The sequence below is a fragment of the Artemia franciscana genome, chromosome 6 (assembly GCF_032884065.1).
Source record: "Artemia franciscana chromosome 6, ASM3288406v1, whole genome shotgun sequence".
NCBI lineage: Eukaryota > Metazoa > Arthropoda > Branchiopoda > Anostraca > Artemiidae > Artemia > Artemia franciscana.
Genome location: NC_088868.1, coordinates 21,730,679 through 21,758,462, shown reverse-complemented (window position 1 = coordinate 21,758,462; position 27,784 = coordinate 21,730,679). Strand labels below are relative to the sequence as shown.

The 27,784-nt window shown below is 35.5% G+C and overlaps 1 protein-coding gene across 3 annotated transcripts in view; it reads right to left on the bottom strand.

The window, feature by feature from the left end:
• The window catches only part of LOC136028184 (uncharacterized), a 155,612-nt gene that overhangs the window by 67,171 nt on the left and 60,657 nt on the right, over nucleotides 1-27,784 (bottom strand). For all 3 annotated transcript variants that reach the window (XM_065705885.1, XM_065705887.1, XM_065705886.1), the window contains one exon: nucleotides 25,318-25,565. In XM_065705885.1, the coding sequence (XP_065561957.1) occupies nucleotides 25,318-25,565 (248 nt within the window). The remainder of the gene's footprint in view (nucleotides 1-25,317; nucleotides 25,566-27,784) is intronic.

Below are 27,784 nucleotides of genomic sequence, written 5' to 3'. Positions count from 1 at the left end.
TTCTAATAGTTCAAGTTTTCAAGAAAACCAAAACTTAAAGAAAGATACAGGAAAAAAATCAAGTAAGACACAGAAACAGTTAGCCAAGCTAGAAGAAAGAAAATTCTCTTTCATATATTTGTTTACTATTTGTTAAGGCCCAGGAGAAGGCCAGAGACCATTGGTTTACTTGAAATAGGACTGGCAGTTAAGACCAGGATGATCTTTTAAAGGAAAATAAAAAAAATGTGGATACCTCCTATTTACGAGAGAAAGCAAAATTGTGCTTAAAAATTCGAACTTCAGCATTGCACAACCATTTTGCATTTTGCATTGCATGTACAAACCATGAAGATAAAACTACAACATAGTTAGTATGTGTCCAGTTCAATCTGGTTGACGATATTTTTGGACATTTTTATTTATTGTCGAATAAATAGTTGAATTTTTTGTGCTATGGTTGCCATTTTCTTTTCTGGTTGATTTTTTTTTATCTAAACATTATTTGTGTTTCTTTCTTTTTTTAGGGGGGATGGGTTTTGAAAGAGTTTACAATTGGGGGGGGGGGGTAGAGTGATAAAAAGAGTTTAAGTTTTGGGGAGTAGGATGTTAAAAGAGTTACTTTTTTATTTATGTTTTTAGACAAGTAAATCTTGACAGTTTTTGTATCTATTTATATAAGTAATTGCATTATCAAAGCTCTGGTACTATGATCAAAACGTTTATAAATAATTTGATCTACAAATTTTGAGTTTTGCCATGCAGTTCCAATCAATTTCTTATTCAGATAGAACCATACATCTTGAGCAGCTATTGTTCAATGCAGACTGCAGTAGTGACAATACTAATGTGTGCAGCGTACAGACCCATCGAGATAGATGTTTTAGGTAGGATTAGATGCATGGTATCCTCCTGATAGGTTCAAAAGAAATCCTTAAAGGATGAAAACCAAATTTGTTCAGACGCAAAGAAATAGTTTTTATAGCTTCAATCTCTCATCCATTAGCACATTCCTCCCCCCCCCCAATCTATATCTTTTATAATAATTCTTATTATAGCAAAATAGTGATAGTTCTAACAGGTTTATAGCAATATATTGGTCATTGTTTTGGTAAGGAAACATGGTCCCGTATATTAGAAAATGCCTATACAAATAGTTGGCTAAGGATGACAATCAGGGGTTGGCTGGCATATAGCCTGTCTGGAAGCTTACTTGCCAGACTGGTTACTCCTGAGTAACTGAAAGAGTGTGTATATATGTATGTACGTGCCTGTCCTGATTCAGAAGGTGTCTCATCCCTTGACAGACCGGTTTAGTGACGTCAATTCGGGGAGGAGGTATTTTAACGTTGATAAAACTGAAAAAAAAAAAATTACCCTCTCTCCCACGGATTTTGGAAAATAAATCCCCCCCATACATTTTAGTGAATTGACGCCACTGAGAGCAATTGGTAGTTTGTGTATGGGCATCTGGCTATCCAGATTCGATGTTGTCTCATCCGTTTGTTTTTTAGGTCTGTTTTAGTTGGCTAGTATGACTAAGTCATTCTTAATACCCTGATCCAACCTCCTGTTTATGATTTCTTTGCCATCATATTCTTATTGAAGAAATATTGGGTTTTCATTTTACGAAGTCAAAAAACCCTATTAACCTTATAGGGTTTAGCTAACAGAAATTCAAATTCTCTCGCACTTTGAAAAAACATTTCGTAAGAATTTTTAAGGATTTCATCAAGTCCCATGCCTCTGATCATACCTCTAGATAAAAATTTGATATTGAATATCAAATAACATTAATTACGGTCAGCGTCACGGAACGCTAACTTGTGGCTTCTATAAAACAAGCAAGGATCCGAGAAACGACAAAAGTCAACATGCAAATATGCAATAAGTCAATTTCTTCATGTGTCCTTTTATTAGCACTACAATTCTACTCAATGAAAAATATAGATTTTAATATAACTAACGTTGTCCGTATAGCATGGTGGAATTTTGAATGTAATATACTTTATCGGTAAAAAAAAATTACATGTATTTTATTTTGTATTTACAAGAAGACAGCGTTTGGCAATAGCTCCATTTTTTCCCTCGCTTTTTAATATGACATTAAACTAATGGGAATCATACAGTCTCATGTTAATTGTAGTATTTAGAGTTGGGCTGTTTTACATTCGCATCAACATTTTCTGAAAGTTAAACCTTAATACTTTAAGCCTTTTTGGAGACTCGGGATCAAACATCCCCTCTTTTCCCAATAACCAACGACATATATGAACAATTCCGTTTTTTGGTTTTTCACACTCATTCCACAAACGAAGCCGTAATTTTGAGGATTGGCATGCGGCTTTAAGGCTTTCGTTTCTAGACCATCCAATCTTCTCGGTTCAGTTTTACCAGATTCAGAAGAATTAGTGCCACTTATGGGAATTAAGAGGAACAGAGGAATATGGTCACTATATTCACCTTCCAGACAAACTTTAACCATTAGGTCTGAATCAGAAGGATGGACCAATACTCCTTGGTCAAGGTTAGACGTACTTCCAGAAATGGAAATAAACATGTAGTTTTGATTTTTCGGAATGACCGTGTAGCCAGGGGGAACAATAGAAAGAAAAATTTCTGTTCTTGCACTTGATTTCTCATGCAAGTCACAATTAAAGTCACCGACAAGCATACGTTTTAGTTTATCTTTTTAATATTCTTTAACAATTTGGCTACTTTTCTGTAACCAATAGCAAATGTTCTTTCAGAAGCTTCGTCTCTGTAATTCGTTGGAAGATAGAGCTTAACTGTAGTAAGTCCACCGATTGCTATGCCAAGATAGCAATCACACCTTTCAAGCAGTCCTGATTGGCAAGCTGTCAAAATGGCTAGACCCCCGCTTGGTCTTCCTTTTGCTTGATGTCTTTTAGCTGGGGATAGACGTATTGTTACACTAGGAGAAGGACGTAAAAGCTGAGAGTTAATATCTGTCAAAAAATGTTCCTGTAGGCAAGTCACGCTATATGATCTACGGAGTTTCTCTAAAGCTGGTAATGTATCGAGAACCCCACCATTAACATTCCATCAAACAGCTCGTGGTAACGAACTGTAGTAAGGAGCGATCCGGCTCAATAGTAAACGAATGCTTAAAAATGGAATTTTGATACTAATAGATACATCAAAAGAATTGAATTTTTATGATGATTTAAGATATATAAATTATCACAAAATCACACCGTCGCATTCAGCCTATCAGGGAACCCTACTGTAGAATTTTCAAACTCCTATCTACAAAAATATGGAATTTCGTATTTTTTGCCAGAAGACCGATCACGGGTGCGTGTTTATTTGTTTTTTGTTTTTTTTTACCCCAGGGGTGATTGTATCGACCCAGTGGTCCTAGAATGTTGCGGGAGGGCTCATTCTAACGGAAATTAAAAGTTCTAGTGCCCTTTTTAAGTGACCAAAAATATTGGAGGGCACCTAGACCCCCTCCCACGCTCATTTTTTCCCAAAAGTCAACGGGTCAAAATTCTGAGATAGCCATTTTGTTCAGCATAGTCGAAAAACCTAATAACTATGTCTTTGGGGATAACTTACTCCCTCACAGTCCCCGGAGGAGGGGCTACAACCTACAATTTACAAACTTTGACCAGTGTTTACATATAATAATGGTTATTGGGAAGTGTACAGACGTTTTCGGGGGAATTTTTTCTTGGATAGGGAGGGGGTTGAGAGGAGGGGATTACATGTGAGGATCTTTCCATGGAGAAATTTGTCATAGGAGGAGAGAATCTCCATGAAGGGGGCGCAGGATTTTCTAATATTATTTAAAACAAAAAACAATGAAAGATAAATATGAAACAGTTTTTTTCAACTGAAAGTAAGGAGCAGGATCAAAACAAAACGAACAGAAATTATTACGCATATGAGGGGTTCATCTCCTCCTAAGAACCTGCTCTTTTAGTAATTTAGACTATTTCTTCTACGGCCTTTGTAATTCAGGGGTCATTCTTAAAGAATTGGGACAAAATTTAAGCTTTAGTGTAAAGAGCAAGGTATTAAAGAGGGGAAAAACCTCCTCATTTACGTAATAAAAATATACGAATATAGACGTTCGTTACGAAAGTTAATTCGGAAGTTACGTATATTTATTATTAATAAAAACGTTCGTAAGAAATTAAAAGTTCTAGTTGCTTTTTTAAGTAACCAAAAGATTGAAGGACAACTAAGCCTCCTCCCCCACTCCTTTTTTCTCAAAATCGTCTGATCAAAACTAAGAAAAAGCGTTTTAGCCAAAAAAAAATGCAAATTTTGTTCTAAGTATTCATGTGCGGAGAGCCAAAATCAAAACATGCATTAATTCAATAACGTTCAGAAATTAAATTAAAAAGACACGTTTTTTTAACTGAAAGTAAGGAGCGACGTTAAAACTTAAAACGAACAGAAATTATTCTGTGTATGAAAGGGGCTGCTCCCTCCTCAACGCCCCGCTCTTTACGCTAAAGTATTTCACTCTTTTAAAAAGTAGATTTGAGAGAAAGAGTCAAACTGTAGCGCAAATAGAGGGGCTTTGAGGAGGAAACAGCCCCTTTCATACACGGAGTAATTTCTGTTCGTTTTAAGTTTTAATGTCGCTCCTTACTTTCAGTAAAAAAAACTTTTTTATATATATATTTAATTCCACGACATAACAGAGAGGAGTCTTCCAATGCTCACTTCAATCTGTGGGATCTGTTCTGCTCTGAAAATGATTTCCGATTTTCCGGGCAGGATAATGATCAGCATGAGTGGCCTGAAACTTTGCATACATCACATTGCTTTTTCTGCCTGCACGGCTGCTCCTTAGTACTTTGATGGTCATTGCTTGCATACTGAGAACATAAATCAGTATTAGGACAATTGGTGGCTATGTGGCCTACAAGATAGTATTTGTAGTAGTGGCGCGGTTAGAAGTGAAATTTGTCTATGCGCAAACGTCCGAGATCTTTCATGTTTGTTTCCAATTATTCTTTTGACATGAAGTAGAGTCTGACTGTCCGGGATTTACGAATTTGTAAAGCCTTTTAATTTGCTGGGAACAGATTAGCTACATCCGCCGCTTCGTACGCGTCTGGAATAAAACGGACAACTCCAGAGAACATCTTTTTTATGTTGGTGTCTAGTGAACTATTTCCTATTTTCATAATATTTGCAATCTTTTCGGCCGAGTCCTTTGACTTAATCATTACTTTTCACTCGTTCTTATATCTCTTTAGCTCAAAAATATCATCACTTTACTTTTCACCGTGACGGAGTAGGGTAACGGAGTAGAAGGTTGACTCAAAATAGCAATAGCTGGCCACGAAATTGGAGCTTGTTTAACTGTTCCTGTAGCCTGTTGTATAAAGAATGGGCAGCTTGCATAGCTTAAAACGCTTGCCCCAAGGACTGTGGTAGGTTATCTAATCCCTGGAGGCATAGTTTTTCACCTTTAGACTGTTTTGAACAAGATGGCTATATCAAACTTTTTATCAGATGTCTTTAGGGGGAGGGCAGCTAAAAGTTTCAATTCAGTGGCCCTGAAAAATTCAACTTAATACCCTTTGCCGTTAATAAGATATTGCAGACCACCCTTATTGCTAGCCTGGTTTTACGCAGTATCTTTTTATTTTGTTCTGTGTTTTCCTCAACATTCATTGAGGTTTCCCCTTAACATCCTTAGTTTTTTCGGACAAGCCCACAATCAACGATTCTTCTTTTCGCAATGATAAATCCTGCATGTAAACAATGGGCAAATTGCATAACTTACAATTTTTGCCCCGGGGGTTGTTGGGTGCTTGGTGTCCCCAGAGGCCTAGTTAATAGATTTTTTACTATTTTGAATAAAATGCTTTTTTTCAAAATTATGAACAGTTTTTGGAGAGAAACTATCTATATCAGGTTAGTGGGGTGGGACTGGCTGCACTCCCAGCACTTTCGAGTATCGCCTTGAATACTCCCACGCAGTTTCAGCTTAATACTCCAAGCTGTCCCTGCGATATTGCTGATATGCCCTTTTGACAACCAGCATGAATATCATGTATTTTGATTTTGTTCAATATTACTTAAAATTTCTGAAAATAGTCGAAAATGTAATGAGTAAATGGCATAACTTACAATCCTTTCCCAGGGTCTGTGGGGGCGTGGCATCCCCGGATGTATAATTATTAAAACTTGAACAAAATGGGTTTTCAACATTTAAACGAGTTTTGTGTGGAGAGGGCATCAAAAAGGGCGGGTGGGCCTGGTTGCCCTCCAATAACTCTTCAACATCACCCTAAAGTTTTAACATAATAACCTTAGCCGTTCCTTAGACACCACTGACACACCCTTTTGACAAGCAGCGTGAACATGCTGTGTTTTGATTGTGTTCGGCATCCCTGTCAATAATTGTGTGTCAACCCTCGTAGTGACCATTTCCTTAACTAGTAGCGATATAGGTTTCAGCACGATTTTTTTGGCGTAAATTTTGGTCCTTTGGGACAGGATATTTCACGATTTTGATGGGAAGCACTGAGAACCAAGCTATCTGAGACAAAACACATAAAGGAGCACATCTGTCAATTTTTTCTAAATAAAAAACTTCACTCTCAAAACCAAATAAAGTTAAAATATACAAAATTATTCCATCTTTGAATTCTACCATCGTGGTCCATAAACTTGTACTAACCTTAGACAAGACAACATATCTTAACACAGACGAAACAAATACAACTCTTAAAATAAGATAGAAATATATTATTTACAAATGTACTGTAATCAGTAGATTAAATAAAATATTATTAGTTCCAAATATAAAAATACGGGATACAAACAAAAGAAGGCTGATACTATTAGCATACTAATATATGAAGTATGACAAAGAAGAAAAAATATTAAGTGAATAATAAAATTAAATAGCTGATAAAACGAGGGTAATCTCCCTTTTATTCTTCTGGCTGACATTATCCTTGTTTTTCTCGACTATTTAATTTTATTATTTATTTACGATTTTTTCTTCTTTATCGAACATCATGTAAAGCCAGTGTAGACTCAGAATGTATTTACTAAAATACGTCGGCTGAGTGCCGATTCGAGATAGATTACATTAATCTAGACACCCGAAGTTCAAATACAACCAGTCCAATTACAGCATTGACTTACCAGGTTACGAAAAAATGATGGTAAATGCAGTTCTTTAAAGTGGGAAATAAAAAAGAGCGTTTTAGCCATGTCTGTTCTATGAATAGTTGGCTCTATTATGGTTGCATAGTTTAAGGATTCTAATCACATAGTTGACTAATAGATTTTCTGACAAAAAGAAAAAAAGTAAAGAATGCGGCACTAGACCCTTAAGGTCCGAACCGGCGGTGCTGATCTCCGTCTCAAGGCCCTTCATCCAGGAAGTACAATGGGGGGATGAGGGCCAGCCATCCTGTACTTTTGAACACGCTTCCTGTTTACCTTCCCCAGATTTTATTTTTATGCCACTTAACAGAAACAAGCTTTTCCCAAGTGTGTTTCTATTTGACGATACCATGTATTTTAGAAATGCTTCAAATATCATCTAGGTGTATTGGTATAGTGCGGCTCTAAGGTGCCACTTCCCAGCATATTTGAAAGGATAGGGAGGGATAGCGAATGGAATTTACTAACCGAAATCAATTTCCCTGAAACTTTGGCAAAGACCGGAAAGATAGGGTGAAAATCAGGCAAGACTGCACCAAAAATTAACAAGCCTATTTTTTTACGAGTTTAACGAAAACTTTTGAGTGACTTTCATCCCTTACTTCACTGCACACGAAGGCTCTGGTAGATCCAAAAGTTATACGCGGTGTTCAAAGACATGCAAACCATCAACAAAGTGCGTTCAATGCTGATGGTAATTTTTATTTAATATAAAAACAAATACCATATTTTATGAATTCATGCAGTTTAAAGTAATCCGTTTATAAACTCACATGCAAATAAACTTTTTGCTTCTAAGCCATTTCGTTCCATCACTAAAGAGTGATCGAATTAATTCGACTTCACTCGCCTCTCACTAAACAAGCTGGACTTAGTAAAACAAAAACTAGCAAAATATTGCTAACGGAAATAGCATGTCCATTTGTTCTGCATCATGATTTCAATAGCAAGACCTCAGAATATGGCAAAAAAAGAAACAATTATCTATGAAATGCCAGAGTTGTCAAGTGAGAACAGTCTAATATATTAATGACAAGATAATGGTGCTTACATGATGGGGACCATTATACAAGCTAAGACAATGACATTTATTTTTCCACTTTGTTTTCAAAGAGCGGCTCCCACAAGATGATTTAACTTTTCACATTCTACTTCTGAAATAATGATTATTGTCGTGCAAGAGAAAATATATTAATTTCCATTAACGCAACTTTCTGCTGAAATTCTGACACACTTGAACATCTTTGAAGATAGTTAAGCTACTTTTTCTGTTTGTTTCTTTGAGTCTTACGCATCAAATCTTTTGATTCATTTTCAACATTGAATATTTGTCGAAATTTTGCACGTTCAACCCATTTTTATCTTATTTATATTTTTTTTGTATATTCATAGAGATATTCCCAAAAAGTTATTTCAAAAACCGGCAATGCAATTATAGCAACAGCTACAAAATAACTATCTTAAATCCAATTTGAAAAAATTCATATCAAAGTGTGCTTCAAAAAATTCTTCGTGCTCAAAACCGTAATCAAACACAACTTTTTTTTAATGGATGATCAGTAAATTGAAAGAAAAGCCAAAAAGATGCTCAATATTCTTTTTTCTCCGTGGTTTGCTTTATAAACTTGATCTGTCTAGTTTTTGAACCGCTCCTGTAACGTATTAAATAAAAAAAAACTAATTTTTTTAGCTGAAAGTAAGGAGCGACATTGAAATTTAAAACGAACAGAAATTACTCCGTATATGAAATGGGTTGTCCCCTCCGCAATCCCTCGCTCTTTACGCTAAAGCTTTTAATTGTTTTAAAAAGTAGAATTGTGGCAAAGAGTCAAACTTTAGCGTAAAGAGCGAGGGATTGCGGAGGGGACAACCCATTTCATATACGGAGTAATTTCTGTTCGTTTTAAGTTTCAATGTCGCTCCTTACTTTCAGCTAAAAAAATTAGTTTTTTTTTTATTTAATTTCTGAACGTTTTTGAATTAATGCATGTTTGGTTCTGGCTCTCCACACATAAATTATTAAGATGAAATTTGTATATTAATTTTTTTTTGGCTAAAGGCTTTCTCTTAGTTTTGATCAGACGATTTTGAGAAATAAGTGGTGGAGAAGGAGGCCTAGTTGCCCTCCAATTTTTGGTTACTTAAAAAGGCAACTAGAACTTTTAATTTTTAACGAACGTTTTTATTAGTAAAAAATATACGTAACTTAAGAATTAACTTACGTAACAAACTTTCATAACCTTATATTTTTATTATGTATACGAAGGGGTTTGTACCCTCGTTAATACCTCGCTCTTTACACTAAATCGTAAGTTTTGTCCCAATTCTTTAAGAATGACCCCTGAATCAGAAAGGCCGTAGAATAACTAGTTGAAATTACTAAAAATACTTTAGCATAAAGAGCAAGGTATTTATCTCCTCCTAAATACCTCGCTCTTTATGCTAAAATATTTTTATAACCCCTCATATGCGTAATAATCTCTGTTCGTTTTCAGTTTCAATGCTACTTCTTCCTTTCATTTGAAAAAAAATTTCCATGTTTATTTTTCATTGTTTTCTTATAGTAATGCTAGAGAATCCTGCACCCTTTTCATTGAAATTTTCTTCCCCAATGACAGATTCCTCCAAGGAAAGATCCTCCAACATAGCCTCCTCTCCTCAGCCCCACCCCCAAACAAAATAAAATCCCCCTGAAAACGTCTGTACACTTCCCAATAAACATTACTAAACACTGGTCAAAGTTTGTAGCTTGCAGCCCCTCCCCCAGGGATTGTGGGGGAGTAAGTCATCCCCAAAGACATAGTTATCATGGTTTTCGACTATGTTGAACAAAATGGCTATCTCAAAATTTTGATCCGTTGACTTTGGGAAAAAATGAGCGTGGGAGGGGGCCTAGATGCCCTCCAATTTTTTTGGTCACTTAAAAAGGGCACTAGAACTTTTCATTTCCGTTAGAATGAGCCCTCTTGCGACATTCTAGGACCACTTGGTCGATACGATGACCCCTGGGGAAAAGAAAAAAAAAACAAAAACAAACAAACAAATAAACACGCACCCGTGATTAGTCTTCTGGCAAAAAATACAAAATTCCACATTTTTGTAGATAGGAGCTTGAAACTTCTACAGTAGGGTTCTCTGATACGCTGAATCTGATGGTGTCATTAAGATCCTACGACTTTTAGGGGGTTTTTCCCCCCTATTTTCCTAAATAAGGCAAATTTTCTCAGGCTCGTAACTTTTGATGGGTAAGAATAAACTTGATGAAACTTATATATTTAAAATCAGCATTAAAATGCGATTCTTTTGATGTAGCTATTGATATCAAAATTCAATTTTTTAGAGTTTTGGTTACTATTGAGCCGGGTCGCTCCTTACTACAGTTCGTTACCACGAACTGTTCGATTGTGGCTTAATACAAAACTCGCCAAAAGTAGACTAAATCTAAAAAAGGTTCATGATTATGATTCGAAGTTGATAGGCCCAATTTCAATAAATATTCCGTACTGAACATTTCTGGAATGCATTTAGATGACGTCAGATTTATACATGGGATTTTTAATTATTAGAAACATTTTTTTTAAATTGCTTTTTAGTTATTGTTAGATTTTATTTATATATATATATATATATATATATATATATATATATATATATATATATATATATATATATATATATATATATATATATATATATAACGCTGCAAAGGACATGTAATTGGTAGCAACATACGAAGATTTCACTTTTGCAAATTCGTCATGACGAACAACGATGGCGTAAGCGATTTCAGTTTCAAATTTTTTCGGACATAGATGGTTAGCTGTTTCAGCCTCACTCCGTTTGTTCAATGAGTTATTTCAAGCCTCTATTAAAACTGTTGTTTGTTGTTTGGGTAAATTTTTATCTATTCTTCTATTCGTTCAGACATGTCTGAACATTTATTGTTGATATGTGGAATTATTAACCATCCATATCGATTTAACACACCTAATCCTCCAGCCTCTAACAAAAGTTCTACCGAAGACTCCTAGAAACTATAAATTTGTTCTTCCAAGTTTATCTATGAGCACCATAGTGTATATCGGTAGTAGTGACGCCCCACTGGTTTCCACAAGGCCCATATCCATTATTCCTATCTTCCTTAATGATTTAAGTTTAACGGCCAATCCCTCATGGGAAGATGCTTGTTACGTCGAGATGGAGGTGCATGCCAAGTAATAGGGAATGTTTTTTCTACGGTTGTTATGCTTAAAAACCTAAGGGTATGAAGGAAACATTCAGGGCTTCTTTACCCCAGGATTACCGTGTTTGTTCCATCATAGGGGGGGTTCTATAAGATGCAGGCGTCTGTTAAGTAATAACGTAATAGGGAGGGTTTACTTTGGTTGTTATGTAATAGTTTACTTATTTTTGATTATTACATAATAGGGTTTGGTTATTACTTAACAGGACGTATTAAAGATTACTAGTCAAGCAGGGGAATTTTATTAAGACATTTTTCATCTCTTCAAGACGTTTTAAGACATCCCAAGACGTTTTCTAAGACACTTTTTTCAGAACGGTTTTTCAAGACATTTCAAGACATCCAAGACGTTTCTAAGACGTTTTTCTTCAAGTCATTTTTTTCAAGACTTCATTAGTTCTTATGAAATAAGGGAATGTTTACTTATGATAAGGATGACGCATTCACACGTATCCCTCTTCAGGCCCCTGTGGGGGATCACACAAGTGGGTGTTACGTAATGATAGTGCAAACATTGGGTGTTACATAATTCTTTAAGAGATTCTATTTTCTCTCTATGCGTTTATATCAGGGAACCTTTATATTCCAAAGACTTTTGCCCCCATTAAGATTCGAAAGGGCATTTCCATCCAATGAAATGGAGCCCTAGACCTCTGGACCAGCAATCTATTAATATTATTTTGATTCAGCAAATAGATTCTACGAAATAACCTATTCTACCCGTGGAGAAATCCCTGTCCCGTTTACTAGAATGATTAAGCTATTGATTAAGGGTTTCCATGACTGCAATAATTGAAATGCAGAGGGGAAAATTTATTTATAGAAATTGCTTACAATTGGTATAAACCTGCATGGTGTAACCTGTATAAACCTGTAATGCTTTAGAGAGTGTTATCAGATAATATTGCTTTCAGAGATGAAACAAAAGCGAGAGTACTATGGCTAGGATATGCTACACCTTCATACATGATCGAAAGTTTTTCCTTTTCTTCTTTACCAGACATAATTTTACCTTTATAATAAGGGTATTCTTGAATGAACATACCTATGTGCATAGACTACAAGATGCTTAAATTGCATCAGTGAAATATATTGAAGTTTTATCCTGGATCAATAAATCTAAAGGATACAAACTTTTGTGCATTCAATTTTTATTAATAAAAACTAATTTACAAAGCATTGTTAAAACACAGAAAAAGAAGTTAAAACTTAACAATGGAAAAAACTAAACTTTGAAAAAACCTGACTTAGGACAAAATACAAACAAAGAGAACCATGAATTGAAGAAAGGTGGATTAAAACAAGCAGTTCAAACTAAAAAAAAATAGAAAAAACAGACCTAGAATAAAATAAGCAAAAATAACCATGAACTAAATAAAGGTGGGAGTCTTAACAATCGATTCCGGAAGGGGGTTGATTTTACCGGAAAATTATAGCCATATCACGAGCTATTTCTGATGCCTTTTAATGAAAATGCCACATTTCATTTAGCCAAGGCTGTGCATATTCATGCCACCGTGACAATATGTGGCTAGCCCACCCTAGCAAGCAATCTTAGAGGGGGAGGGTTGTTATTAGAGATTCAATTTACGCAGTATTACGAGGTATATCTAAGAGGTCCTAAAGAATTTTTTTCATTTGTTTTGATTGAGTGTTAGATTGTATCCCCACCCCCTTAGTCGAAAAAATTCTTTTAACATATCCTACATTAAGTTTAAGCTATATAACATCTTAGTCCTAGCAATTCAGGCCCCCATGCAATATGTGACTCCCCCATGGCCCCCTTGATGCTTTTTACCGTGCCACACTATAACTGGCCTTCTTGCATCCTCTGGAAAACCCTTATCATTCCTAGGACAATTTTTCACATATTATCTTGATAACATTATGCTTAAAATCCATTTATTCACATTTTCTCAACTCAGCGCTCCGTGATACACCATCTCAAATTCACGTCCCTATGTCAGACTATTACTGACCTTCTGCCACCCCCTCCCACTCATGATTTACAAGATATTTTCCAGGTATTTTACTGTTAAAAATCATCCATTAAATCCAATGGTTCGTGTTTTCGCTAGTCACTCTCAACATGCTATACCAGTCTCAATTTACGTCGGTGTGCCGCACTATGACTGGCCTTCTGGTACCCTCTAGGACCCCTCATCACTCCTAAGACATTTTCCAGATATTTTCTTGTTAAAAATCACACACAAGTCCAATGGTTCACATTTTAACAATAAACCCTCAAACATGATACCCCCATGATAATTCACGCGACTATGGCAAACTACGAATGGCACACGCCAACATCTGACGCACATTATCACATCTAAGTGCTTTTCAAATATTTTCCTACAAAAATATCCGTTTATACTAGAATCAATCATTTAAAATCAATGAAAAATCTCTAATAGCGTTTCTTCTGATGACTCCCAGCAATTGAGGCCAGCGTCGCACAATATACCAGACCTGATGACACTCTTGTGACGCATATTATCACACCTAAGGGTTTTCAACCCTTTCTCTTAAAAATAAATCTATATACTAAAAATTACCATTGTTTTTATTTGAACAACGGCAATTCCCAGCCTGTGACACTCAATGGGTGACACACGGTACCCTCTAGCAAGCATTATAACACATGTTACGTTTTTCGAGCATTTTTTTGCAAATATATTTATTTAAACTAGAATCGATCGTTTAAACTTAACGAAAAGAATTCCCCATTAAAGTGTCTTCTGATAACTCCTAACGATTGAGGCCAGCGTGCCATAATGTATCACCTCCGACGACCCCCTCTGGATGCATATTATCGCACCTTTGTTTCATTCCTTACTTCAAGTTTTTTCAACCTTTTACCCCACAAGTAAATTCAAAAAGTAAAAAGTGACCATTGTTTTTATTTGAATAGCGGAAACTTACGATTTCACTGTTAGATTGCGATGTTCCATGGCAATTCCCAGCCTGTGACACTAAATGGCCGAAACACTTTAAAATTTGAAACATTTTCTTGAATAAGCTTTTTCCTTATTACCACAACATGTAGAAACGCAGACCAAACCATAGAATCAAGACCAGGCCGTAGAAATTCAGCCAAACTCATAGAAATCATGTCCAAACTGTAGAAATGGAGGACAAACTCTAAAATAAAAACCAATACACAGAGGCCATAACCAATGCATAGCTATCCACATGAATTCATAAAAATCGGTGTCAGCCATAGAAATTCAGACCAAACTATAGACATCAAGACCAATCCAAAGCAACCAAGAGATCAATATGTAGAAATCCAGAAAAATAATTAGAAATCAAAAGCATTATATAGAAATCAAGACCCATCTATGGAAATCATAACTAATGCATAGAAACCCAGACCACAACCTAAAAGCTAAAACCAAACTCTAGAAATCAAGGTCAACGTCTAAGATCAAGACAATTCCGAAGAAGTCAAGGCAACATCTAAAAATCAAGACATAAATCCTCACCACACCATAAAAATCAAGATAAATTCATACAAATCAAGACAAACCGGAGAAATGAAACCAACTTCTAAAAATCAAGACCAAACCGAAGAAATCGAGTGATCAATATGTTGAAATCTAGAGCAAGCCCACAGAAATAATGACCAACTCATTAAAATCCAGATGAACTAACAAAAAATAAGAGATCAATATGTAGAAATCGAGAACAATCATTAAAAATCAATACCAATACATAGAAATCAAGACTAAACTCAAGAAATCAAGATCAAACTGTAGAAACCGAGACTAACACGTAGAAGTCAATACCAAACCAGAGAAATCAAGAGCCACCCGTAGAAATCATGACCAACCTCTAAAAATGACGACCAATGCATAGAAATCCGACAAATCCATAAAAATTAAGACCAAACTGAAGAAATCAAGGACAACCTCTAAAACTCAAGACAAACTCAAAAGAAACCAAGAGGTCGATATGTATAAATCTAGAGCAATTGGGCGTCTGTTAGAACGAAATCCAAATCTGAAGAGAACCCCGAGTTGTACACATAAGAAAATGGCTTCGACTTTGGTAGCAGAAAAACGCCACAAGGAAGGGAAGAAAGTAATATTTGGGTAAGCAGCGCATTTTTATTTTTTAGATCTGTGTTAAAATCACCACAAATAAATATTGACTCATTTTCTAACCGAATCCTATGAAAGGATTTTGAAAGCGAAGCACAAGCTGTGGCAAATTTACGATAAGAGGATTCATTTCGGTAGTTCATTGCCATATACAAACACATCAAAATAAAACAACCTAAATCAACTGAAATATATTTGTATATATATATATATATATATATATATATATATATATATATATCAGAGGATTCAAAAAGAGAGCAAGGAAACTTCATATTCACTACAATTGCTAGGCCGCTGGAAGGACGACCAGATGTCAGTTTGGTGGGCCAAAAAAAGAACATGTGGTCACGCGAGAACTCTAGCTGTGAGACATTATAAACACTTAGAAGGTGTTGAGTGATGTGCAAAATTTTGTAACTACTAAAATGCCTTTCGAGCGTTAGAAGTTTGTCATAAGCACCATTAATATTTTGATAAAATAACGATACAGCTGAGTTAAAATTCATCATTTAAGGATTAAACATGGACAGATGAATTAAATCTTCATGGGCCCCTTTGAATGGGGAGTTGTTTCATAAGCTCCGGACACACCGAGCTATTTTACGATGATTCCCTCCACAATTAGTGCACTTAATAATCTGAGGTGAGTATGCTTGGTCTTTGTTAATGTGACCGTCTCCCCATTTATTACATTTAAAAGGTTTCTTTCAGTCCCTTACGAAATGCCCAAATCCTTGGCAATTTAGGCACTGCTTAGGCTTTTCAATTGGCAGGGTCACTCGGAATAGACAATATTCAATCTTGATGCAGAACTTGTTTGCGACATCAAGCTCTTTTTTAGTTTTAAGGTTTAGTTGCACTGTTCTAGAACATCCATACCTTTTCGTAGATACAAGGCTGATATCAAGCCCTCGAATCTGAGAGATCCCTCATAATCGGGATCCATCTTGACAATACTGGCATGTCCAGTTTTAATAGCTCGGGCTCGAATTTTTAATGTGGGAGGAAGGCTGCAACTGCTACAGTTACCGACTCTTCATCGATTAAATGAACGACTAACTTTTTTGACTAACTATGTGCTTTACTTTATCTGCGCAGCCAATTTTCTGCAGAAACTCACGCTGGTTCTTCGGGTTATGCACGTTAATATTTGCAGGAATGCTCATTAGCATGACAGGAACGGTGGTGGCTTACGTGGTGACACTGACGGCCAGACAGTTGAGATTGGAACCTGTGAGCAAGTATCTTGCTTTTCCACAAAGAAATTTAGCATATGGACATACTCGTTTAAGCGTGAAGCCGCAATCGTAGGCGCATCATCTGGAAACGACGGCATATCCGAAAGGTCTGCGATGACAAAAAGCGGTGGAGGTTCGTCGCGTTGCACTATACCGCTAATTAATTCTCAAATATCTGACAGGAAATAAATACCAGGATGCGAACCTCTTCGTATTTTAAAAATGTCCACATGAAAAGCATTTTTGCACCTCTCGATCACATGCTTAATTGAATCTTTTCCGAAAAAATTTGCGGCAATTTGAACGATTGATTTCTTATCTTTCGCTATATGCCGCAGCAAAAAGTTCAACACCGGACACACAAAAAAAGATCCTGTCATTGCTTAATTACCACACAGCCAACTCTCACTTCACAATCGAAAATCATAGTCCAAGTCACTATAATTCATATTGGAACATGATGTAAATCTAAAGATAAAATCTAAAGATAAATCTTAAACATCAAGAACTTACTGAGTTAAAAAAGTCCGTGCAATATGTTTAATATGTAGGTCAATAAGTACATGTAGGGATTATACGCCACTGTAATCCTTATTGCGAAATTTTGTTTCTTGACATAAAACGTACTGAATTAATAATTACCATGCTATATCTAATTTGGATGTTGACACTTTGAACTTTGAATCGATACTTAGGAGGGGCTCCCCTGAAGGTTTTTAAAAAGAAATCATGATTTGGTGGGGGTCTTGTAGGTTTCTAAAAGAATAGTCAAAGAAATATTGAGGTAAAGAGGTCTCTCAAGGCTTTTATAACACTTTCTATTGCGTAACAATCTTATAAATCCTGAAGTAGGGAAGCCCCTGATGGTTTCTCCCTTACCCTTGTATATTTTAAGCATGACAACCGTAGAAACAGTAGGGTGCACCTGTATCTATTAGAAAACATTCCCTATGACGTAACATGCACCTGCACTTGCCCTGAGGGAATCACCGTTAAACCCTCTTCGTCATTAAAGGAACAAAGGAGTAGTGGGTATGGGCCTTATGGAAACCAGTGAGGCGTCACTACTATTGGTATGTTTGCCATTGTCTTGGTAGTTGTCACTTCCTAAAATTATCTTCTTACGTGTGATAGATAAAACATTATAGTTTTTGTAATCACCTTCGTTTTATTTACTGCTTTCTTCGTTCTTTCTACAGACTACCCATGTTTTTCTCTAGCTACAATTTTGCCGATTGGATTTAAACTAAATCCATTTACATAACTAATTCTGATTATTATCAATCCTTATTTCATATAAAAAGAAAACAGACAACAAAAACAAACTTAGAATCATAAAACATGCTTACCAAACAAGTAAAAGATCAAGTAGAAAATGCTAAAGCTTGGCAAGAAACCAGAGACAAATTGTAACTGAAACAAAATCTTTCTAACAAAACCATACTATAGTGATTCCCTTATCCATATTACTCTACCGTGCAAAGGAATGAAGCCGTAAATTAGCGCAAAGGATGCTTAGTCTTTTAAGTTTTTCCTATTGCTGCGTTTCCTGGCTTATAAATTATATTTGAAAAGAAACAAAGAGCAGTTACAATTTATAAGAAGGTAGCCGATTAACAAACGTTACACGTTGCCAACGCGTAGAACGCTATGAACGAGTATCCAATAAGGTGAACCATTAGTATTCTAAACAACAGTATACAGTCTCGGGAATTGCAAAGAAAGGATAGTTCGTGTAGCCGGGCCATTGTCGAAGGCGTGAAAATCACCGATGAGTGTCAAAGTTCGCTGAATCACCTGAGGCCAAAAGAAAGATTGATTGTTCATGTTAGAAACAGACGTAAAACCACTTGGCGGCTTCAACATCTTCGGTCGGTTCTGGGACAGATACTGGCTGCTCCATATAGAAGCTACTGCACATGGCCGTGCCTCATGGAAGAAATTTGTTGGTGAAATTAAGGATGCCAGACAAGGCGGAGCAGCGTGTAGTTCCCGTGAAAAACAAAGCAAGTGAGTTTTTTAAGATTATTTGAAAAAAATTCATTCATTTTTTTGACTAATTGAATAGACCAGTGGAGACAAATTATTGTGATTAAATGAAATTGCATGGTATGTACATTGCATAAGACAATAAAATTTTACTTCGGTCCGCTTCCAAACCCGGTGCTATTTGATGCTAGTGATGAAATTTTACCATTCGCAATGGGTGATTTAAACACTGAAATCAACTAAGGCCGTAATTATCCCAAGTACTTGTTTTAATCTCCAATTTCATATAGTCCTTGTTTCTCCTGTCGTACACATGTTCGCAAGCTCTGACAGGCTCAAGTAGCTCCCAAAATTTTACATCTTTTTTATTCCACTTCTCCGTTAATCTTTTTTTGTAGTTTTTTTTTCTATTTGGGCACTAGCGTAGTAAATTTTATGAACATTTTTGATTAGTTCACTTAAATAAGTTCAAATTGACTGAATTTCAGGTTTTGACTCAATCTAGTTCTGAACGCCAGGTAAATCTCTATAGTGAACGGATTTGGTTTAGACTTGTTCACGAAACTAGCGCTAGCTAAATCCCGGTATTAGCAAAATCTCATTTTATATGCGGGTCTTGTTTTTTTTTTTTTTTTTTTTTTTTTTTTTTTTTTTTACCAACATGAGGTTCTGCTCACATCATTCTCTAGTACTCCTTATTTCATGACAAATATTCAAAAGACTGCAAAATATATTTAGTGACCCTCCAACAACGTAATTAAGAAGACGTTTTACGGAGGTTTACTCTAAAATTGTTAAATAAACAACCAATCAATGTTTTAGTATCATATTACCGTTACCCCATTATATACAGAAGGAGTCAAAGACTTCACAAACCACACAAAACTCACACAAGTTTTGCGTGTATAAGAACAATTAAGAACTAGAACAGATTGCAGATATTAATTGATGAGAGCGATTGTATACTGTCAGTTTGCCAATGAAAACGTACCTTCAGCAGTTGTGCAATGTCACAGCAGTCAAATCAAGAAATACCTACGCACAAATTAGTAGTTTGCTTACAAGCATTGAATAAGTTTTAAATTTATTCCGACCCCTTGTATTTCTTAAGAAAAACCTACGCACAAATTAGTAGTTTGCTTACAAGCTTTGAATAAGTTTTAAATTTATTCCGACCCCTTGTATTTCTTGTATTTCTTAAGAAAAACCTACGCACAAATTAGTAGTTTGCTCACAAGCTTTGAATAATTTTTAAATTTATTCCGACCCCTTGTATTTCTTAAGAAAAACCTACGCACAAATTAGTAGTTTGCTTACAAGCTTTGAATAAGTTTTAAATTTATTCCGACCCCTTGTATTTCTTGTATTTCTTAAGAAAAACCTACGCACAAATTAGTAGTTTGCTTACAAGCTTTGAATAAGTTTTAAATTTATTCCGACCCCTTGTATTTCTTAAGAAAAACCTACGCACAAATTAGTAGTTTGCTTACAAGCTTTGAATAATTTTTAAATTTATTCCGACCCCTTGTATTTCTTGTATTTCTTAAGAAAAACCTACGCACAAATTAGTAGTTTGCTTACAAGCTTTGAATAAGTTTTAAATTTATTCCGACCCCTTGTATTTCCTGTATTTCTTAAGAAAAACCTACGCACAAATTAGTAGTTTGCTTACAAGCTTTGAATAAGTTATAAATTTATTCCGACCCCTTGTATTTCTTGTATTTCTTAAGAAAAACCTACGCACAAATTAGTAGTTTGCTTACAAGCTTTGAATAATTTTTAAATTTATTCCGACCGCTTGCATTTCTTGTATTTCTTAAGAAAAACCTACGCACAAATTAGTAGTTTGCTTACAAGCTTTGAATAAGTTTTAAATTTATTCCGACCCCTTGTATTTCTTTTATTTCTTAAGAAAAACCTACGCACAAATTAGTAGTTTGCTTACAAGCTTTGAATAATTTTTAAATTTATTCCGACCCCTTGTATTTCTTAAGAAAAACCTACGCACAAATTAGTAGTTTGCTTACAAGCTTTGAATAAGTTTTAAATTTATTCTGACCCCTTGTATTTTTTGTATTTCTTAAGAAAAACCTACGCACAAATTAATAGTTTGCTTAAAAGTTTTGAATAAGTTTTAGACTTATTCCAACACCTTTTATTTCTTCATCGCTGCAGTTTACTAAAAAAAAATTATTTGATTTCTTTACAAGTATGGTTTCTTACCCTACTTGTATTTTAATAAGTTATGTTTATGCTTATTTTACAGATTTATTCCATTATTACATATTTATTATGAAATTATTTTTTATGAAATTTTTAATTCATTTTTAACGCAATTTTCTTTTTCTTTTTACACAGTTATTTTTTGCATAATTTTATTTTTTACAGGCATGGTTTCAAATATGGCCAAATTTCAGTGTTCTTTATTAATAAAAGTTTGCTGACAAGAAGTTATTTTTAGTACAGTTTTTATTACTATGTTTAAAAATGTAATTGGTTTCTCTCTATTATCTATGCTTTTCTCATAATTTTTGAAGTTTTTTAGTGGTATTTCCTGTGTTTTAGAAAACTTACAGTTATTAAACAAAAACTGTGGTTGCTGGAATAAATTAAACAAAAAAAAAAAATTTTTTTAACGGAAAGAAAGGAGCGACATTAAAACTTAAAACGAACAGAAATTACTTCGTATGTGAAAGGGGCTGCTTCCTTATCAACGCCCCGCTCTTTATGCTAAAGTTTGACTCTTTCAATGAAGTAATTTCTGTTCGTTTTAAGTTTTAATGTCGCTCCTTACTTTCCGTTAAAAAAACTTTTTTTTTATATTTAATTTCTGAATGTTTTTGAATCAATGCATGTTTTGATTTTGGCTCTCCACAGATGAGTAATTAAAAAGAAATTTGCATATTTTTTTTTTGGCTAATTGGCTTTCTCATAGTTTTGATCGAATGATTTTGAGAAAAAAAGGAGCGGGGGAGGAGGCCTAGTTGCCGTCCGATTTTTTGGTTAATTAAAAAGGCAACTAGAACTTTTATTTTTTTACGAATGTTTTTATTGGTAAAAGATATACGTAATTTACAAATTAGCTTACGTAACGAACTTCTGTATTCTCATGTTTTTATTACGTATATGAAGGGGTCCCCCCCCTCGTCAGTACCTCGCTCTTGACACTAAAGCTTAAATTTTGTCCTAATATCTTAAGAATGACCCCTGAATCACAAAAGCCGTAGAATAAATAGTTGAAATTACTAAAAATGCTTTAGCGTAAAGAGCAAGGTATTAGTAGGAGGTGAGCCCATCATATGCGTAATAATTTCTCTTCGTTTTAAGTTTTAATGCTTCTTCTTACTTTCAGTTGAATCAACTTTTTCATATTTATTTTTTCCATTTTTTTTTAATAATGCAGAAAATCCAGCGCTCCCTTCATGAAGCTATTCTTTCCCAATGACAAGTACCTCCAAGGAAAGTTCCCCCAACAGATTCCCCTCTTCTAAGCCCCCCCCCCCACAACCTACAAATCCCCCAGGAAACGTATGTACACTTCCAAATAACCATTACTATATGTAAGAACTGGTCAAAGTTTTCAACTTGTGGCCCCTCCCGCGGGGACTGTGGGGGAGTAAGTCGTCCCCAAAGACATAGTTATAAGAATTTTTGACTACGCTGAATAAAATGGCTATCTCAGAATTTTGATCCGGTGACTTTGGGAAAATAATTAGCGTGGGAGGGGCCTAGGTTCCCTCCAATTTTTTGTTCACTTAAAAAGGGCACTAGAAATTTCGTTAGAATGAGCCCTCTCGCAAGATTCTAGGACCACTGGGTCGATACGATCACCCCTGGGAAAAAAAACTAACAAAAAAACAAATAAACACGCATCCGTGATCTGTATTCTGGCAAAAAATGCGAAATTCCACATTTTTATAGATAGGAGCTTGAAACTTCTACAATAAGGTTCTCTGATACACTGAATCTGATAGTGTGATTTTCGTTAAGATTGTATGACCTTTAGGGGGTGTTTCCCCCTATTTTCGAAAATGAGGCAAATTTTCTCAGGCTTGTAGTTTTTGATGGGTAAAACTAATCTTGATGAAACTTATATATTTAAAATCAGCATTAAAATGTGATTCTTTTGATGTAACTATTGGTATCAAACTTCAATTTTTTTATAGAGTTTCGGTTACTATTGAGCCGGGTCGCTCCTTACTACAGTTCGTTACCACGAACTGTTTGATCTGATCAAATTTTTGGGTTTAACATAGGATTTTGCATTGGAATTATTGTCTAAACAACTAAATTTTACTCATTTTTGAGGCCAACAAACTCGAGTTCATTAAAATCAAATTAAAAAGATGATTACTCAAAATTAAGTAATTTTTCTATCAGAGTTGCTGCAAAACCAGGGAGAATCTAAGCTTTGAGATACACCGCGCCATGCCACTTGAAATGTATTATTTGTGACTTACTAAGTAGATTAAATTAAAAAAAACAAGTTTTTACAACTGAAAGTAAGGATTAACATTAAAGCTCAAAACGCCCCGAAATTCTTAGGTGTATGAAGGGGATTGTCCCCTCCTCAACACCTCTCTCTTTACACTAAAGTTTTTCAGTGCTTTTGAAAAAGCTTCCTATTGTTCTAATTAAATGACCCTTGTGTTTCAGGAGTCGTTCTTAAAGAATTAGAGCACAATTCAAACTTAGCGTGAGGAGTGGGGTCGTGAGGAGGCGGCAACCCCCTCATATGCGTAATAATTTGTGTTCGTTTTAAGTTTTAATGTTTCTCCTTACTTTCAGCTGAAAAAAACTTGTTTTTTTTATTTAGTTTCTGAGCGTTTTAAGTAATTCCAAGACATCTGGCCCATCCTCCACTGAGATATCCACCTCCCCACAGAAATATCCTCTAGACAATCCAATCCTGGCGAAAATTCACCCCGGATAATTACACTTAACAACTCCACGCGTAAAATTGGAACGGAAAAGAGAAAGACAAACATTTAAAAAGAATTTCGTATAGGAATTCTGGAAGATTCCCCAGTGTAAAATTTCCCCTGATAAATTCACCCCCTGGAAACTTTCCTCCTCATGGAAAATTCCCCCTTGGAAAAACCCTCAGCAAAAAACCCCTCCCCGACCCAGAAATGTATACATACATCGCAGTGACAAATACTATGTGTAAAAAATAGGCAAATTTTATTTATTTATTTATTAATACCAAATACGGTAAGCTTTCAAGCTTGTCGCAATTTATGACTTAAAGAAGGCTGGGGGGAGGGTCATGGTATATTCAAGGACATAGTTATTGGGCCTTTTAACTATTACGAGCCAAATGGCTATTTCAAAAATTTTATCGGGCTACTTTGGGAAAAAAAGGGTTGGGGAGGGGGCCATACTGCCCTCCAATATATTTGGCCACTTAAAAAGAGCACAAGAACTTTTAATTTCCGTTCGAATGAGCCCTCTCACGATATCCTAGGACCACTAGGTCGATACGATCACTCCTGAAAAAACAAACAAACCAAAAATAAATACACACACAAATACACATCCGTGATTTTTTTTTCTGGCAAAAAATACAAAATTTCACATTTTTGCAGATAGTAGCTCGAAGCCACTACAGCAGGGTTTTCTGTTACGTTGAATCTGAGGGTGTGATTTTCATTAAGATTCTAATACTTTTAGGGGATTTTCCCCCTTTTTTTCGAAAATCAGGCAAATTTTCTCAGGGTTGTAGCCTCTAATCAGTAAGACTAGCTTAATGAAAGTTATATATTCAAAATCAGCATAATAAGCCGATTCTTTTGATATGTCTATAGGTACCAAAATTCCGCTTTTGAAAGTTTCGATTACTGTTTCGCCGGGTCGCTGTTTACTTACAGTTCGTCACCACGAACTGTTTGATTCGGCATTCCTGGTATTATAAGCTTCCTGTGTACAGTGAGTGTCAAGTGTAGTCGAGTGTCCAGAGAATGTAAGGCTTAGTTTAAAATCTTCAACAAATAAAAGGGGGTCAAGGTGGCCTAGGTGGCAAAGAGATTTCCAAGATCATAATCGTCATGCATAAACGCAATTTTTTTTTTTAGCTGGAAAAATTCCAAGGGTTATTAGTCAACTATTCTTTATATTCAAACATTACTTATTTTTTGGATATTTTTTTTTTGGGGGGGGGGTGGCTCAGAACCATTCCTCCTTCCCTCTTTTTGACATACAAACAAATAAAAACAAAAAAAAATACAAATATACTAAAAATAAACTTGAAAAGCAAGAAGAACAAGAGGAATTATTTTCATAAGACATTAGAGATCTAATCTGAATGAATCTTTTGGTCCTATATCCAAGGGTCGTCCTCAGCAAAACATAAATATATAGAAGAAGAAAAACTTAAAACAACATACGACCAATAAAAACTAAAATGAAAATATAAAAAAAATTGTTAAAGATGTTTGTAATGAAAAGGCAATGTGGTCTTCGTCCCTATCTATAATAAACTTATTCATTTTGTTAATACTTAAATGAATTTTCATGTTTATTGAATGTCTAAAGGTAATATTGAGAAATGTTTCAAAAACAAAAGCAGTCATAATAGATTAATGAAACATACCTTGGTTGGCTGCTTTTATGTAAATGCGCCCAAAATTCAGCATCTTGTCTGGCTACTTCTAGGATCACCATCCGTTCTTTTGGCTGAAGCCCTTCAAAGTTAAGCTCAGAATGCAGACTTAAGTCACTAAAATCTGCCTTTTCAGCGGTGAAAACAAAACCCCTTGGCCTTTTCCCTCCAATCTGAAATGACACTGTCTGTACATCTGTTTGATAGTCTGCCAAAGCTTTGTCGGGCATTTCCAAATCCTAAAAAAGTATCATATTTACTAATTGAGCTATAGATCAGAGGCGTTAGCACAGGAGGGCTCCTTAGGGGACTAAATTTTCTTCACTCAGAACATTCGCAAGATTGTCAACATGAAGGGTGGCACTGTGGATTTTAGGTGGGTGAAATATTCTACGTGTGCACTTTTCAGAAAAATCCAGGGACTAGTCAATCCAGGCGAAAAGTTTCAACAATGACCGCGCAGCCTATAGCAATCGGTATCACTGATTAAGGGTTCCCCGCAATACTAATGACCTTGAAACTTGCAATTTCGTTATTTTCATTCGTAAAAGAAATCGCTCAACTGTTCAAGTAGTCGACAAGTTACGGAAAGTTACACTATGATTACTTCTAATAGCAAATGCTATCTATTTCGTGCAATGTACTTATTAAAAAACAAGCTTTAAAATATGCTAGCTTAGCATGTCAAATTTTTCTATCTGAGTCTAATTATAGATGGAAGAAACCTTCAAAATTACAAAACTAGAAATATAAATTATAGAGCATAAATCAAGCATCAAAATATTTTCCACCACATCAACAAAGTAAATCACATGGTCTACTTCCCGACACGAGCACTTTTCAGTGAGCCGCTTTCTCGACCATTACCAAGGGGCCACATGATCTGAGAATACCTTAAGGATGGAAACAACTGACCTAACCTCACCATCCTGGAAAGTCCAGTCGAGCATCTATAGGATCTAGAAACTGTTACTTCGGTCGGTTCACGCGTAAAAAAATGTCAATTTTGAGTTAAACGCTCATAACATAGCACTCAAAGGTAGCGTCAGACGGTGACAAATATTTGAGCTCCCGTTTTTTAGGATATATATACCCTAATAAGGGTATTAATCCACACCTATAAGGTGTGGATTTTTAATGCAGACGGCGACAATGACTTTCCTGCAGAAAGTTTTCTTGCACAGAAGGATCAAGCTTTGGTCTCTTTATCTTTTCCACAAGTAAAGCATTCCGTTCCTGTAATCCAAATTTCTCGACAGCCTTAGCCGCTATTCTTATTCCTTAAGAGGGCATATAACCAACCGTATCACTGTCTGAAAGCATATGACGAAGGGAGATGAAAACAAGAGCTAAGAGCTCATATGGTACTTGTGACGAGGCAAGAAGAGCTAAGAGCCAAGAGCTCATATGGTGTGATTTTGGTTACGTAAGCTAATTAATAGGTTACCTATATCTTTTACTAATAAAAGCATTGGTAAAAAATTAAAAGTTCTAGTTGCCTTTTTAAGGAACCAAAAAATAGGAGGACAACTAGACCTCCTCCCCCACTCCTTTTATCTCAAAATCATTTGATCAAAACTATGAGAAAGCCATTTAGCCAAAAAAATAAATATGCAAATTTTGTTTTAATTATTCATCTGCGGAGAGCCAAAATCAAAACATGCATTGATTCAAAAACGTTCAGAAATTAAATAAAAAAAAGCTTTTTAACGGAAAGTAAGGAGCAGCATTAAAACTTAAAACGAACAGAAATTACTTTGTATCTGAACGGGGCTACTTCCTCATCAACACCCCGCTCTTTACGCTAATGTTTTTTACTGTTTTAAAAAGCAGAGTTAAGAGAAAGAGTCAAACTTCCCCAAGGCATTCTGATCGTACCAAACCAATGGTTATAGTGGTATAATATCTGGATAGGGCTCGCTCGAACGAAAGCTTAATGTTTTAATGTCCTTTTTAAGTGATCAAAAATATTGAAGATAAGCTAGTCCCCCTCCCAATTCCTTTTTTCACAAAAAACGTCTGGTCAAAATTTTGAAATAGCCATTTTATTCAGTACAGGTGAAAGGTATAATGACTATGTCTTTGGAAATGACATGACCACCCAGAACCTCTGAAGGAAAGGCTGCAAGTTATGAAATTTGCCTACTGTTTACATATAGTATTTGTTATAGAAACGTGTACTGGCATTTTCAGGAGAGAAGGGATTTTCTAAGGGGAGAATTTTCCTTTGGTATGGAAGTTTCCAAGGGTGAACTTTCCAGCAGAAATTTTACACGGAGGGAATTTGTCAGAATTCGTTTTGAATTTGTCTTACTTTCTCAATGGCAACCCCATTTTACATGTGAAGATGCTTTGGAAGACCTATCCAGGGGGAATTTTCAGTGAAGTTGGACTTTTTGGGGTGATTTTTATGTGGGGGAGGGAATACCCACGGGAGAAATTCACCACGGGGAAATAT